General features: G+C 40.5%; 1 protein-coding gene across 1 annotated transcript; it reads right to left on the reverse strand.

Annotated features, from left to right (window-relative positions):
* Positions 1 to 442: 442 nt before the first annotated feature.
* On the reverse strand, positions 443 to 16,735 carry tspy (testis specific protein Y-linked). Its single transcript, XM_034124141.1, has 8 exons — positions 15,344 to 16,735; positions 12,548 to 12,625; positions 12,340 to 12,451; positions 6,984 to 7,138; positions 5,006 to 5,082; positions 3,540 to 3,751; positions 2,871 to 2,918; positions 443 to 1,667 (listed from the first exon to the last, which is right to left on the reverse strand). The coding sequence occupies exons 1-8, from the start codon at positions 16,298 to 16,300 to the stop codon at positions 1,627 to 1,629; spliced, it is 1,680 nt and encodes a 559-aa protein (XP_033980032.1). The 5' UTR covers positions 16,301 to 16,735; the 3' UTR covers positions 443 to 1,626.
* Positions 16,736 to 17,570: the final 835 nt, after the last annotated feature.

Genomic DNA, 17,570 nt, shown 5'->3' on the forward strand with positions numbered 1-17,570 from the left:
ATGTCCAACGAGGCGTTCTGGGACAGCATAGACAGGTCTTTTCTGTGTTAGAGTTTTACTCGCTACAGGGTGCACTTTGAGGGTTTGTGACTCTGCAGACCGTTTACATGCAGAAAAAGCTAAATAACACACAAGGGGACGGGTAATAACCGGAAAAGCATGACATGGGAACTTTAAAAAAATCTATTTCACACTAAGGATGCTCTGTTTTTAGACGCTCTGAGAATTCCAGACAGTTTTGCAAAGGAAAATTGTATTGATTCCTGATTTTATGCACAAATAAAAGCTCCAATACTGGCATCAAAGTGTTAAATGATATACTGTATTCACTCATCGCTCAGATAAAGACCTTCAGGAGGAAATGATATGAATATAATCTGAACTATGCTGCCATCTTGTGGATAAATCCTGCGGTAAATACAAAGAGACAGTGACAGCAGGGTGAAACAAACTCCTATTTATTAGGTCTGAGTCAAAAGGGTGGACATTTATCTTCAAAGCAAAAACAAATTTAACCAAAGCAACAAACAGGTATCTCCAAACTACAGTGTCTATAAAACACAGCACACAAAATATAACTTTCTGATCATGTTTATGAAAAAACCTCCCGATTTTTTTTTGATAGAATTTATCCATGAATTAAAACACATGTACTTGCCTTTCATCTAAAAGACAGTGCTGGAATATTATTTACAGTTCATTGCTAAGAAAAGTAAGCAAATACAAATACTAGTTTTGTTACAGTGCACTCATTAACATTGCTGTGGATTTAAACGGACACTGTGCACGGAGAAAAGGTCATGTGATCATCGCCTCACATGCTCACAGGCATGCCGTCATGTAGAAAAAACAATGTAATAAATACCAACTTTTTAAAAAGTAGATAACACAAAAATAAAACACATGACATGAAAACTCATCTTAACTGTTAAAGAAAGCGAATTCCTCTTAAGTTAAATTCTAAGAAAAGGGAAAAATAATACAATTCTATTTATTGTAGGAGCGGAAACCGACAAACTAAGCAATGATATTACAAACACCGGAGATGATTATTTAACGAGGGAAGGAACAAACGCATCGATGAAGAAGGTAGCATATTAAAACAAAATGTCTTCCTATTAACTACAGTAGAGTACACGCTTTCCTATACACAGCCGACAAAAACCAGAGTGTTCATGTCTGTTAATTTCAATAAAACTACCACCATGATCCCTGAGAACTAATTTTGGTTCAGTGCATCTCAAATGTACTGTCATTATTATCAATTTATTTTCACGTGTGTGTTAAATTCCTAAAAACGTTGCTTTGAAATGACTGTGAATAATGCCACTGAAGGGTTTTTATGTCACAAATTGTAATGCCGTTAATCCGGATCTCTCCAACAGGCTGCTGCACGATGCTCCTCTTTAAATAGAAGATTAGAAAACAATAAAATACGACTACACAGTACCGAGTGTATAAAACAGAGGGGACACCATGCTGCCTTGGCTTTATTATTTATTATTAACCCTGATTTGAAATATTCTTTTAGGTATAAAAACAACAACAAAAATGGATATTCTGTGCATAAAAACGACATTGCTCTGTTACTGTTCGTCGTAAGTGCCGGCTTTTCACTCTTCATCTTCAGGCCTGCTCATCCTCTCCCTGCTCGCTGTCGTCAGAGCCTGCAGGAGAAAAAAGACGCTTAGCATTTAAAAAGACCCTGAAAGGAAGGATGATAAATGAGTATACAATATCCGCTTTCACACCAAGTTCTTTGCCGTACTTAGTTCCCAGCACTTAGTACCCCCATGGAACTAAGAGCCGATCGCGTTCACACCATGGATGTATAATAAGAACTGGATACAGCGTGGGAGGCGGGGTCTCGTTCTTTCCTATGAGAGCTGCTCATTGGCTCATGAGGACAAAATGGCCCAACTTTTGAGAGAGCGAAACGTCACAGATTACCCATCATGCCTGGCTGTCAGAGCAGAGAACCCGTATGTGCGCTCACAGAGCATGCGCCCCTTAAGCCCCGCCCCCTGAGCTCCCACTCTCGGCTCACTAGAATGAATGGAGAGAGAAAATAAATCTAGATTTGGCTTTTAGTGCATTTTACAACTTTAAGGACCGAATGATTCTAATAAGGGCTATAACAGTTCATACTGGGTAGTTTATTTAAAGTCAATGGGAAAAAGTTGTTTTGGGCTGGGTGACGTCACTGACTGATACGGAAGTTGCAGTACCGCCGTTTGGACACAACGAATGTTGGGCACAGAGTCCGGCGCACTTCCTGGGGGCTTGGTTCACACAGGAATAAATTACCTGAGGGAGGATTAGGCAAATGAAGCCGCTGACGTCACTTCTTCTTCTGCTTTGGGTTTACTGGCAGGTCGCAAACAACTTCACGGCGTATACTGCCTCCCGAAGTTCCCGGGCGGAAGTCCCCGGAGTTGGGGACTGGCTTCCGAGTAAATCGCCAGAACACCGACACCTCCTCATCTCCACCGCTCCCATGTTTTTTTTTGTGTTGCCATAAGTTATTCTCTCTCCGTTGGTGCGCTGGGCTAATGCTAATGCTAATAATGCTAATGCCAGCAAATACAATGGCGGCTTCAAAAAACTTTTCCGAGTTTTACGGGGCGTGGTTTGCAATTCGCCCAGCCAATAGAAATTGGAACTTTTTTCTCCCCAGGAAAGTACCACCTCTCTAGCAGGGACTAAAAAGGGGGTAAAAGTTATCTTTCTCTTTTTGGTGTGAACGCAACATCCCAGGAACTATCGGAACTCAAAGGGAAAAGTACTCCGGTGTGAAAGCGCCTATTGAGTATAAAATATGAATAAATAAGGTAAAGTCTCCCCACTGTTTGTAGTGAGTGTTTTCTCACCGTCAATCACGATTTCTCCTGTTTCCTCTCCTTCCTCTGGACTCTCATCTGAGGAGGAGACAGCTTTTTAATTCAGTTCATCCCCCATTAGCATCATTTATATCACAGCTGGTTTACAAGTGAGTGAAGATGATGCTAACCCAGCATGGATGTGATATAATTCTGTCATTGTTGTACAGCTTAGTGAATGCCATAGAAATGCATTTCATTATCTAATATGACAGTCAGTCCTTACTTAAAACAAAACTAGGAATAAATAAGTTGTTGTGCCACTAGTGCGATATCAAACTGTTTAGATACTTCCATCATTTTCAGATGCAAAAGTCGTTTCTTCATGAAGCTGAGGAGGAAAGTATTGTGCTTTTTTTCTCATTTCGGTTGACATTAAGACGTGTGCATTGTGTCTTGAAATCTGCAAATTCCTGTTCATGAGCTGATGAATTATAACGGTACATTAGATTAGTGCAAAGACCTGAACACTCGCTGATACTCAATACAGCATTTAGGCATTTTGGAACAGCTGTAATGCTTAAAAAAAGCTAACATTCATTTTCAAAATATACTGGATGTAAAAAGTGCTATATTTATATAAATAATCTCTGTTCCCAAACCAGACTTTTGGACCAGCAGGGTTTCAGCTGTATTTCTAAGTTATTCTTCCTTACTAACCAGCGCTTCGCCCCTTGTCGTCTTCTTCCTCCTCCTCCTCCTCCTCTTCCTCCTCTTCCTCTTCCTCTTCATCCTCCTCTCCCTCCTTCTTCTTCCTGTGGCCTGGCTCCTCCTCCCCAGCTTCCTCCCCGGGCTCATCGTCCGAGTCGGAGATCACCACACAGTCGTCTCCGTTACCGTTATCAGCCGCTCGGCCCCCGCTGCTGCCGCCACTGGAGACGAAACACACACACACACATTGGTGTTAACAACACACACACACACACACACACTCATTGTCTCGGTATGCATCCCACCTGGTCCCACGGGCAGGAAGTGAAGGAGGGAAACAAATCAGGAAACTGTTAAAGTTTGTTCATGGACTGTAATTTCAAAGCCCCGGGGCCGAGAATATTTCTGTAATGTTCGGCTTAATGATGGGTTTGTCCTCAGAACACACATTGCACTGCGTGTTCTGTGGTTTGAATACACACACACATTTTTGTTTTGTTTAACTAGAACCCACCAAGGGTTAACTGTTTTAGTTTTTAAGGGAGACATGGCCGAGAGAGAATCAACAGAAACACAAAAAGAGACTTTAAATTAGGGATGCTCCGATCGCCAATTTTGGGGCCGATAGCCGGAATCATTATCGGCCGATACCGATCGCCGATCGCCGATCCGATCGAGTGGGCGGGGCCTATGGGGATCTTCCATTTAAAGTGATGTTTAAAACTCTGTTAATGCTCATTCACTGGTGCTTCCACAAACAACAACCAACATCATTATTACATTCAAATTAAGTACATTATTCAAGTTTACATTAACTTTGGATAATAACACGGAAGCGCTCTCTTTTCCTCTCTCCCCCTCTCTCTCTCCCCCTCTCTCTTTTCCTCTCCCCCTCTCTCTCTCTCCTGACAGCCCGTCAGTATCGTCTCATGCAGCTCACTGATCCAGTAATGAGTGACCCGACAGTGAAGAATAAATATATTTATAACTAGTTTAGCTTGTTCCAGAGGTAGATCAAATAGCTAAGTGTGTTGGTGTGTTGGTTTTAGTGCATGTAAATGGTCTGCAGAGGCTTAAATTCCTGTGTTGCCTTCAGAGGGAGTTTCTCTCCCACACACTTGTATCATATCATGACTGTTGCAAATAAAGGAACCAAAAATGAATCATAGCGCATAGGCATACATTTTTTTTAGATAATTACATTTGCCTCCAAATTGTATTGTGTTTTATTTGTTGTTAATTATTATGATATACGCTCATTATATCACGGCTAAGAACCAATCAGATTGCTTGATTTGACTTATCTGTTTTATAATATGTGTTAAATGCCTATGTGAAACACTTTTGAATTGCCTCTGTGTCTTAAAATGTGCTATACAAATAAACTAACCTTGAACTAACCTTATGTAAATGAATGATTTAATAAGACATTTATTTGAGTTATGTATTTCTATAAAATATCCAAAGTGTCCTACCTGCCGTTCTCCCTGGGTTCCCACAGTGGAGTGAGGTAGTATCTCAGAGGGTCTCGGTACAGGTCGTCCTTCAGGATCTGAACACAACAACAGGAGTCATTTCAATCTGTTAGGGTATAATAAAGGATTAAATACATTAAACACAGCCCTGCCTTAGCTATAATCAAAATTGAAACGTCTACATATCCCTAAATCCTCATAGTGTATTATGAAACTGCAGAGAAAGTTGAATACACAAAGAAGACAATGATATCTTGTTACACAATTCAGACTTTAAGCACATACCTGGCACATAATCATTGCAATGAAAAGTTGTCTAGTTGGATGAAGTGCATCATAATACTAGTTAAAATGTAACTAATTCACCTTTAAAACACAGTTACAGTGCTATCCATTTCAAACTGAACATATTTGATATGCACAGAGAATGAAATGAATCATCCTGTCTCATATCAGGATATCTAAGATAAAGCAAAATGGAACAAGAAACACATAAAATGACATAAAACCTATTCTATAAGTATTGTTTTTAAAAAGGTAAGAAGATCTCCAGTGTCATACCACAATATGTATATAAACCAGCAACTAAACGTGTAGTAAAACTAACAAAACAATATGACACATCAAAGCAATTCCACACGATAGAATAAGTAGCATTTTCTTCCACTGTACACGACTTAATGTCCCTTTCTGTTCGTCTTATTCTTTTGAACCACATGGTTTACTTATTCCTGCCTGTACTTGCATCATTGTGTCAGTTGAACAATTGTCTTGCACAATCTGTCTTTTGATGTCTGAAGATGATTGTGTGTTGCTCTGTTGGAGGAGCCTGTGACTAAACATTTTAATCACCAACAACAACAACAACGCTGAAGCTATTGTGCAAGCAGCAATAACACGGCTAAAGAATGGTTTTTTTTGTTTGCCGTTTTAGAAAATATCGAAAGGCCCTTTTCCTTTGTGTGTGTGTATCTGGCTAAATCTGAACTGGTGTCAGCGTTGACCTCCAGCTCTGTGTGCTGTTATCAGGGTTCATACACTTTTTCACCAATGACTTCTCCATGACATTTACCTATATAAGGTCTGCATATGAAACATGTTGTGCCTATCTAAAACAAATCAAATAGTAGGCTTACTAGCTTCTACACGCTAAAGCAACTAAAATCTCTCACCAGCAAAATACCTCCTGAGTTAAATGCCATTTTACATTTCATTACTATCATTATAGTATTACTATTTCGGCGATTAGATCAAATATAAATTATATTTGATGCAACTTTAGTTACATTTCCATGACTTTTCCAAAACTTTGGGGAAAATATTGTTTTCCATAACTTTTCCAGGGCCTGGAATTAGCATTTTGAATTTCAATGACTTTTCCAGGTTTTTAATGACCGTAAGAACCCTGTGTTATAATCAATCTGTCAGTGTGAGAGTGGAGTAATTTACCTATAAAGTAAAATAAATAAAATGGAATAAATCATGCACAAAATCACATAAAAGCAATTATTCACAATACAATAAGTAGTATTTTATTAAACTGTACAGGTTATATTTGAACTTTTTCCATTTCATAACATAGCTTAGTTTTTCCTGCATTTTACTTGCACTTTTGTTATGTCTTTATTTTGAACTGCTTGTGTCCCTTTCATGTTGCCTTGTTGGAGGAGACTGGGGTGGGTTACCTTGGTTGGTGATTGGCTAATGGTTACCCAAGCCAAAACATCATTATGACATCATAAAGTGGCCACAATCTGATCAGCTCATTTTCAGACAGGTTTTTATATAAATGGATCAGGACATGTTGATGTATAAGAGACATGAACAAGTGGATTTTGCATAATAGGTTACCTTTAAAAGCTTGCAAAGGCTTTTCCCCTTTGTGAATGTATCTTGTGTTATCTCTCCAGTGTTACTGTCCTGCTTTGTGAGCTGTTCTAATGAAGATGTGTCAGTGTGGAGGTGCAGTCGTTGGTACCTGTGCTACGTCGTCCTGCCCAGGGGTGCTGTGGTCGCTGAACCAGCTGAAGAACGTTTGGTAGACGCCGCGCGACGACTTCCTGGCCTCGCTGTGGGCCGTCAGGTTCTGCCCGCGGTGCCACAGGATGGGGTTGGAGAAGGACATCGGAGAGCCTGAAACACCAGCAGCCAGGGAAGAAGGAGATTTTAGCCAGGGATACATTGATTGCAAACTTCTCAGCTGATAACGTTTAGTTAAAACACACAAACTGTTTGGGAAATACTGAATGTCTTCTTCCAATATGAGAGTACACATGATAACAAAGGTATCCCAACTGTAGCTGTGTACATGACAGGATGTATGATTACCTAGAAGAGCATCAGGACTGTTTTAGGCATATGATAGCTATGTGATTAACATGATGATTCAGCCTCTATGGAGAGAGACATATGACAAGCATGATCATTTCTGACGTGGAGCTAATCTGAAGTAAACATTGAATACTGCTTTATATTCCTCCATCTTGTGACTGTGTAATTCCCTCTCTTGTATATCAGCATGTGAAGGACACTGTTCAGGAACTAGTTGATGCTCTGTGTGTGATGACTACTTCCATTCTGGAGAGGATCACAAATACATGCAGGGCTAGACATTATAAATGGCCCGCTGGCCCGGAAGCACTATTTAGACCCCCCGGAGCCAGCATAACGTACTTTCCACTTGCCCTTCCCTACAGTCTTTCTCGCCACCTAACCATTCGCCAAAATGTTTTTAATACCAGCGGTAACCAGCCAAGCAAAAAACAATCTTCAAATAAAAGAATGTCACCGGAAGAGTTAAAGGAGAGTGACATCAACGCCGACCTATGCTGACAAGTAAGTGAAGAGTAGAACAAATATAAAGGTATATTGGCTATAGGGGAATGTCCCAGCAGTTTAGGAGAATGAAGGCTCTAATCTAATCTATTACATTTGTAACTCCTGATAATGACAGGAAGGCAGAAAGCGCATTATACAAATAATAATACTCATAATAATGATAATAGCAGACATTTTTTAACAATGACCACAATATAATTATTTTAATAAACCAAATATAAACAATTGAGGAAAATGAGGAAGAACTGATGATTCAAATGCTGTAGAAATGTAGTTTGTGCATAAATTACTATTGCAACACATGTGTTCATTTTCTTCATTATTAGTCGGTTTGTTTGGACGAATGCTCTCGGGCCAGTGGTTACAATGTGATAATAAAATGCCATTAATGTCTACCCCTGACATGGATCCTGAGATTGAAGCTCAAGCCGGTGACCAGTGATATTTTAACAAATGATAAACAGTGCAGGAAAAGGCCAAAAACCCACTGGGAATTATTTGATGCCTTCACCTCAAAAGTATTGTTAAAATGTCACAATGTTATAAAAAACACAAAAGCTCTGGTTTCCTTTTAGCCATGTACTCATCACTCAGTTTGCAGTTGTTTCCAGAGAATTTGCTTTTATCTTTATTCAAAGTTAATTATGAATAAATGTACCATGGTTTGCCACATTCGTGTACCCAATGAAACGCTATATGAGATTCAAGGGTTTTATCATCATGTGCACATTAGCTACAGTGTAGATATGGAAAAACTTAAGTCCAAGGCTCCTCCAATAATGCAACATAATATATATATAGGACACAAAACAAATAAAAACCAAAACAAAAGTTCAAGAAATAACAGAAAACAAATAAAATAGTACGAGAGAATGTTGTAGGATCTGCAAGTAAACACAAATAAAACTGAAATAGTGCAAGAAGAGTCTATACACACGTAAATGGAATATGATATATAGATAAATAAGTAACTATTAAGATAATAAATTAAATAAATTCTAAGATGTAACCAGATGAAAGCTTTGGGTTATTGAGGCAAGGCAACGGATATTTAAAGGCAAATAAGAATATACAAATATATTTTAGATATCCTCAGCTGGTATGCATGTGTGACTGTGTGTTCTTTCTATGTTAATAAACCCAATAAATATAATGTTTAAAAAAAAATATATATCCTCCACTGGCTCTACAGTATACGTGAGATATACAGTGCGATGGTGCAACTCTGTGTATTCATTATGCATGATAACTAGAATAGAATATACAACAACTCTCACTGCAGTAGACACAACTCTCACCGCAGTAGACACAACTCTCACCGCAGTAGACACAACTCTCACCGCAGTAGACACAACTCTCACCGCAGTAGACACAACTCTCACCGCAGTAGACACAACTCTCACCGCAGTAGACACAACTCTCACTGCAGTAGACACAACTCACACAACTCTCACTGCAGTAGACACAACTCTCACCGCAGTAGACACAACTCTCACTGCAGTACACAACTCTCACTGCAGTAGACACAACTCACACAACTCTCACTGCAGTAGACACAACTCTCACCGCAGAGTAGACACAACTCTCACCGCAGTAGACACAACTCTCACCGCAGTAGACACAACTCTCACCGCAGTAGACACAACTCTCACCGCAGTAGACACAACTCTCACCGCAGTAGACACAACTCTCACCGCAGTAGACACAACTCTCACCGCAGTAGACACAACTCTCACCGCAGTACACAACTCTCACTGCAGTAGACACAACTCTCACCGCAGTAGACACAACTCTCACCGCAGTAGACACAACTCTCACCGCAGTAGACACAACTCACACAACTCTCACTGCAGTAGACACAACTCTCACTGCAGTAGACACAACTCTCACTGCAGTACACAACTCTCACTGCAGTACACAACTCTCACTGCAGTAGACACAACTCGCACAACTCTCACTGCAGTAGACACAACTCTCACCGCAGAGTAGACACAACTCTCACCGCAGAGTAGACACAACTCTCACCGCAGTAGACACAACTCTCACCGCAGTAGACACAACTCTCACCGCAGTAGACACAACTCACACAACTCTCACTGCAGTAGACACAACTCTCACCGCCGTAGACACAACTATCACTACTCTCACTGCAGTACACAACTCACACAACTCTCACAACTCTCACCGCAGTAGACACAACTCTCACTGCAGTAGACACAACTCTCACCGCCGTAGACACTACTCTCACAACTCTCACCGCAGTAGACACAACTCTCACCGCAGTAGACACAACTCTCACGGCAGTAGACACAACTCTCACCGCAGTAGACACAACTCTCACGGCAGTAGACACAACTCTCACCGCAGTAGACACAACTCTCACCGCAGTAGACACAACTCACACTGCAGTAGACACAACTCTCACTGCAGTAGACACAACTATCACTACTCTCACTGCAGTACACAACTCTCACTGCATCTACTCTCACTGCAATATACACAACTCTCACTGCAGTAGACACAACTCTCACTGCAGTAGACACAACTCTCACTGCAATATACACAACTCTCACTGCAGTAGACACAACTCTCACTGCAGTAGACACAACTCTCACTGCAGTAGACACAACTCTCACCGCAGTAGACACAACTCTCACCGCAGTAGACACAACTCTCACCGCAGTAGACACAACTCTCACCGCAGTAGACACAACTCTCACCGCAGTAGACACAACTCTCACCGCAGTAGACACAACTCACACCGCAGTAGACACAACTCTCACTGCAGTAGACACAACTATCACTACTCTCACTGCAGTACACAACTCACACCGCAGTAGACACAACTCTCACGGCAGTAGACACAACTCTCACCGCAGTAGACACAACTCTCACCGCAGTAGACACAACTCTCACCGCAGTAGACACAACTCTCACCACAACTCACACAACTCTCACCGCAGTAGACACAACTCTCACTGCAGTAGACACAACTATCACTACTCTCACTGCAGTACACAACTCTCACTGCATCTACTCTCACTGCAATATACACAACTCTCACTGCAGTAGACACAACTTACACAACTCTCACTGCAGTAGACACAACTCTCACTACTCTCACTGCATCTACTCTCACTGCAATATACACAACTCTCACTGCAGTAGACACAACTCTCACTGCAGTAGACACAACTCTCACTGCAATATACACAACTCTCACTGCAGTAGACACAACTCTCACTGCAATATACACAACTCTCACTGCAGTAGACACAACTCTCACTGCAATATACACAACTCTCACCGCAGTATACACAACTCTCACCGCAGTAGACACAACTCTCACCGCAGTAGACACAACTCTCACCGCAGTAGACACAACTCTCACCGCAGTAGACACAACTCTCACCGCAGTAGACACAACTCTCACCGCAGTAGACACAACTCTCACCGCAGTAGACACAACTCACACAACTCTCACCGCAGTAGACACAACTCACACAACTCTCACTGCAGTAGACACAACTCTCACTGCAGTAGACACAACTCTCACTGCAGTAGACACAACTCTCACTGCAGTAGACACAACTCTCACTGCAGTAGACACAACTCTCACTGCAGTAGACACAACTCTCACTGCAGTAGACACAACTCTCAACTGCAGTAGGACACAACTCTCACTGCAGTAGACACAACTCTCACTGCAGTAGACACAACTCTCACCGCAGTAGACACAACTCTCACCGCAGTAGACACAACTCTCACTGCAGTAGACACAACTCTCACGGTAGTAGACACAACTCTCACTGCAGTAGACACAACTCTCACCGCAGTAGACACAACTCTCACCGCAGTAGACACAACTCTCACCGCAGTAGACCACAACTCTCACCGCAGTAGACACAACTCTCACCGCAGTAGACACAACTCTCACCGCAGTAGACACAACTCTCACCGCAGTAGACACAACTCACACAACTCTCACCGCAGTAGACAAAACTCTCACTGCAGTAGACACAACTCTCACCGAAGTAGACACAACTCACACAACTCTCACCGCAGTAGACACAACTCTCACTGCAGTAGACACAACTCTCACTGCAGTAGACACAACTCTCACTGCAGTAGACACAACTCTCACTGCAGTAGACACAACTCTCACCGCAGTAGACACAACTCTCACTGCAGTAGACACAACTCTCACTGCAGTAGACACAAATAAATAAGAGTGGTAAAAGCAGAGGTAGTAGCGATGAGAGTGCAACGAGATAAATTTCAATGTCAATGTTACAGTCTAAAAATGTTAGTATAAATGTAGTGTATTTCTAACTGTGTGTTCACAAAGGGTTATAGTAACCAAAGGATGCAAGTCAAATAGCCATAAATATTTCTAAAGAGTAGTGGTTGCATTCTTTGAGGGGCGGAGGTGTGTTTATGAATGTTCACAGTAACTACAATATGCTTTGACTTAATCACAACATGCATATCTTTACCTCCCATCCCGAGGTGCAGCTCCTTCATGATGATGTTGTTCTGGAAGTACGGGTTCCGTCTGAAGTGGAAACGGATCCTGTAGCCCAGCTTATTATTCTTAAAGGACTCGATCTGAAAAAACACATAAAAGGAAATGTCTGAGTATGACCACCACTAGGCATATAAAAGGAAGAGCCAAATCTGTAAGAACAAAGCAACACTTCTTACCTCGAGATCCGTCATGTAGCTCAGAGCGTCTTCATCGGTCTCGTCAATGTGAGCCGAGAGGTGAGGATGATTCAACAGCTGGCGTATGGAAGTTAAGAAAAACTCAAAACATATTAAATTATTATAATTAGAGCTGGGGATTGGAGACAGTACAAAAAGAAAAATCACAATATTTCTACAAGATACTGCAACGATATTGAAGGGTTGTCTTTCAAAGTATATATATACACCATGACATTTTTTGTTGTTGAGATTTTCATTAGTTAAGTGGATATACACTTCTTGCTCCTGCTGGCAAACAGTGCATGCATGTGTGTGAATTTGTGAATGCTGTTTTGAACATCTAAAAGTGCTTTAGGTAGTCATAAAGACAGGTAAAGCACTTTATAAATTAAAGCTCATTGTGGAATAGCCTCCCAACTGGGATACGGGATTGTCCCACTCTCAATAGTTTTAAAGGTCAACTTAAAGAATGGTTGAGAAACAAACAGACGTGCAATCACCGCTAAATACACTTTATACAGGGGTATCTTATCTTTCACTTTATGTAGCACTTTTATCTTATCTTGCCCTTTATATACCATAGCTGCTACATTGTACTGCCATGTGGTTAATGTATGCTGCTCATGCTCTTTCTGCATATCAGTGTTTCCCTTATATACAAATAGTGGCGCTGCACCGCCGCTGCTGAAATATGCGCGCCGCTGCTAGGGGGCGCCAGCCAGGTACCCAAAAAAACATAATTAGGCATAATTATTAAAATAATAATAAGTGGCAACCCTTTTTCATTTTTGATTGTTTGTTATGTGGATTTGTAGTATTTGTGTTACTGTATGTTCAATTAGGGCTGTGCAATTAATCGTATTTTAATCGCAATTACGATTTTGGCCTGCCACAATTACGAAAACAACATAATCGAAAAAAACAATTATTTAGCTTTGCTAGGTTGTGACATATTTGATCTAATTAATTTTGGTCTCATTTATTTGTATTTATATATGTTTAGTAGCTTGTTGAAGTGCGCTCCAAAATATTTGTTGATCTTGTTTATTGGTATTTATTATTTTGATATTATTTATTTAAATGTATCATTTATTTTATTTATTTTTGTATTGGTTTTTCAGTTGAATTATACGTTCAGGGTAATCAACAGTTAACAAGATACTGTTCAAATTATTATTTGTATTTGTTTTAAAGTTCAATAAATGGATTTTTTCAAAGTCAATGAATAATCGTATTTAATAATCGTGATATCAATTATTGACCCAAATAATCGTGATTATGATTTTTGCCATAATCGCACAGCCCTATGTTAAATAAAGGTGTTTTTTTTTTTTTTCCACTCCTTTATAATTATTAGGATAAATAAACACAGGTTTGAAATCATTCCAATGTATACTATAGGACAGTAAACCAAAAATATCATTTAAAGTTGGAGATACAAACATATGCATAAATAAATAAATGTTAACTGGTAAAATAAGATATGAATGAACAACAAAAATAAAATAAGTTACATTTATTTGTTATTGGCTATGGTGGGTTATTGGTTATGTTAATATACTTATTTGATTATTAAAATGTAAACCGATCTTTTTCAGATGGGTGTTTTAGAGTTGTACCCCCCAGATCAGGTCTCTAGTAATTGTGTGCTCAAAGTGCACCAGATTGAAGCATTTTACTTTAAAATGTTCAAAAAAATCTTCGCGGGGGGGCAGACCCCCGGACCCCCCTAGAGGATGTGACGTCCATCCCCCAATTAAAACATGTTCAATACTGAATACATTTGAAGCCATTTTGATGTCTATTACCTATGTCAATAAGTTTCTGTTTTTGTAGTGTATTTGTCTTTTGTAGAGATTTTATATATAAAATCTCGCCTAGGGCAGCAAATTGTCTAGAACCGGCCCTGGTACTAGGCCTCAAGAGCCTTTCTTGTGCTGGCAGACACATAGAAACAAATTGGCGGGGTGCACTTCGCACGTGCACACACTGAAAAATTCCATGCGCTCCACGCTCACATTATGCTGGGCCCACGTGCCTTAGCACCGCTGCTATGACTCCATCCTAGGGGAAACACTGTATCATGTATTTATTTTTGCCATGTATATACATGTCATGTTCTTATATGTTGTATGTGACGGGACTACGGATGGAAATGAGCTCAAAGCCGGCTCATTTACACAAGTGTTCATCAATGTGCACTGTGCCGGTTCAAATAAACGATTAAATAACTAAATAAATGCATGTCAAACTACAAATTAGGTGAAGGCAACTAACAGAACAGCTGGAATAGTCTAGTGCGTTTATAAATTGACAACACTTTACTGTAATGCAGCCTTTTAAACCAGGAAAAGACACTTATACTTAATTAAATATCAGAAATCCAACACAATATCTAGTCTCATTCCTTAATAGCGGTATCAAATGGATTGCCTAGCTCCATTTGGAACAAAACATAGGAAGGGAAGTTTTATTATTATTAATAATGTTCGATAAATAACGTGCTTACTACCACCACGTAACTACCACTACGGTTTTTGCACTACTAAATACTGTTCATATTTACATTCATTATGTGACCGTCTATGTTTCCTGTAGTTATTGAATTGCTCTTGTTACTGCACTGTTAGTGTACAGTTTTATTATTATTGTGCTGTGTTTATTGTATTTTTGTAGTTCTGGCACAACAATTTCCTTATGGATGAATAAAGTCCTATCTTATTTTATCGGTATAATATTGATTGGCTAGCCCTAATTGGAAGAAAACATAGGAAGTTCTCATGTTAAGGATACAGCTGTGACCCAGAACCCAGGGATGGTCTTTGTGATGGAGCTGCGCTGATCCAGATGTGGACGCCGCTGACGGCTGATCTTCAGCTCCAGCCGTTGATGAAGACGAGCGTTCTTCTTCTCCAGAGCCTCCAGTCTCATCTGCACCTGCGCCAGGAGGGCCACCGACTGCCTCATCTCCGGGGCCATCTTCACCGACACGATGGCACACTCCCCGTCCTCATTGTCCTCATTGTCAGACGGGAAAGAAGAGCTTGGTGTGGACGAGGATCCAGACATGGATTCATCTCCTTCGTCTGCTCCGGGCATCTCGTCTCCATCCTCCCTATCGGTGCTGTGGACGGATGTGGAGCTGTCTGCTGCCGCTGCCTGCGTTCTGGAGCCTGTTTTTGAGGACTGGTGGTGGTGGTGGTGACTCCCACGCTGTTTGAACTTGCTCCCCTGTTTCACCTGTTTAGCCTTTTCTGAGGAGCAAGGAGTCTCTCGGCTGTCTTCCCCGTCTCCTCTTGTGAGACTGGCAAGAGCTTCAGCCGCTGCAATGGCTGCAGAGTCGGTCTGATCCAGAGAGGCTGAGGGTCCCAGCTTTGCCCCTGCTGTTTTCTGTGTGTTTTCCTTAGATTCAGCAGAGCCTTCTGCATCTGAGGACTGTGGCTTTTCTGTGTTGCTTGCCTTAGGGCTGCTAGTCTTGGGGTTGTTGACAGGTGGTGCACAGGGGTCCTCTGAACTCTGCAGACCCTCAGCTGGTTTTCCCTCGCTCTCCTTTAACTGGTCCTCCTTCCTGGCTGTTTCTTCCCCATCTGCTTCACTGTTTTTGCAACTTTCCGAAGTGGCCCCCGCTTCCTCTAATGTCTCCCTGACTTTTGGGCACTTGCTGGGCACCTCGCTGCCTCCATCGGGCTCCAAACGCCGTTTCCTGGACGCAGAGTCAGCGGACTGTTTGGAATCAGTCACTTCACTCATGCTTACCAGCTAGTCGAAGAGCTACCAAGCTAGGTAGCCTGCAAGCACAACTAAAAACAAACTTATTAATCAAATCGTGTGCACCACTGAACTTGTGCTCCGTAGGTAACAGCTGTGGTGTTATAACTCGGATCGTAGAGTAACCTACATCCTTCAGAACAGGAAGCTTGTTGTTTTTATCAGCGGCCTTGTGGTGAATTAGCAGGCTAATGCTAACTAGCTTACGTTACCCAATTCGTGTGTCCTCGCATCGATGTTCGCTCCACATTTTCACGAATATAAGTCCAACAGGAAAAACTCGGTCCACATTAACAACCCTTCCCGTGCCGTGCCGTCTTTAGAAACAAACCCGCGTTGTTTTTGTTAGTTTGTGTTTGCAATATCCGTTAGCCTACTATCCGTGCAACGACGTGACAGAAAAACAATCCTCTGATTGGCTGTAGGACGCCGCGCTAAAATGTCTCAGCCAATCAGCGACAAGGGTGTGTTTACACGGTGATAACTGTAGCAGCGGTTTAACTGCGCAACAGCAAGAGCAGCCAGAATGAGACCTAATCCTAACATGAATTAGTACAAAAACATATGTATAAATCTATATATAGCATTACACTATATGATGGAAGCTATCAAGCCATAAAGCTATATGATTGAAGACACCAGAATTAAATTGTACATTTTGTACTCAAACTGTGCCTCAGTGCATTCAAAACGTAGAGAAAACCCCTGCATTTTGCACCCTTATAATGTATGTAAAGTATATTTTGTTTATATTTTTTGCTTTAGTAATACGTTGGTCTATTACAGTGCATTCTTAGCTATTCTTTATATATTTTTTTCTTATATTTTCTATAGATACAGTATCTTTATTTATCTTTCTAGATATATTGGCTATATATTTACTGTTTGTATATTTTAATTACGTTGCAGTTGCTCCCATTTTACAATAGAAATATATACAAAGATAAATATTTAAAATACAATTAAGATATAAGTATATTAAAATATGTACATTGTACTACAATATATAAAATGAATAATGATAGAAAAACATACATATAAGCTATTACAATACTAAACTCCAATAGAAATGAAAGGGAAATAGAAATAATAAATCTGTAAAAATGTGTATTTATATTTAATGTTTTTTTTTGCCTACAAATCAGGAATATTTTAGAAATCGATTAAGATTAAATTATGCTAATAAATCCTGTTTGTTTGTCACCCTGCAACCAGCAAATAGCCTATATATTGCCTTTATATTAATAATTAA

The sequence above is a fragment of the Trematomus bernacchii genome, unplaced genomic scaffold (genome assembly GCF_902827165.1).
Source record: "Trematomus bernacchii unplaced genomic scaffold, fTreBer1.1, whole genome shotgun sequence".
Taxonomy (NCBI): domain Eukaryota; kingdom Metazoa; phylum Chordata; class Actinopteri; order Perciformes; family Nototheniidae; genus Trematomus; species Trematomus bernacchii.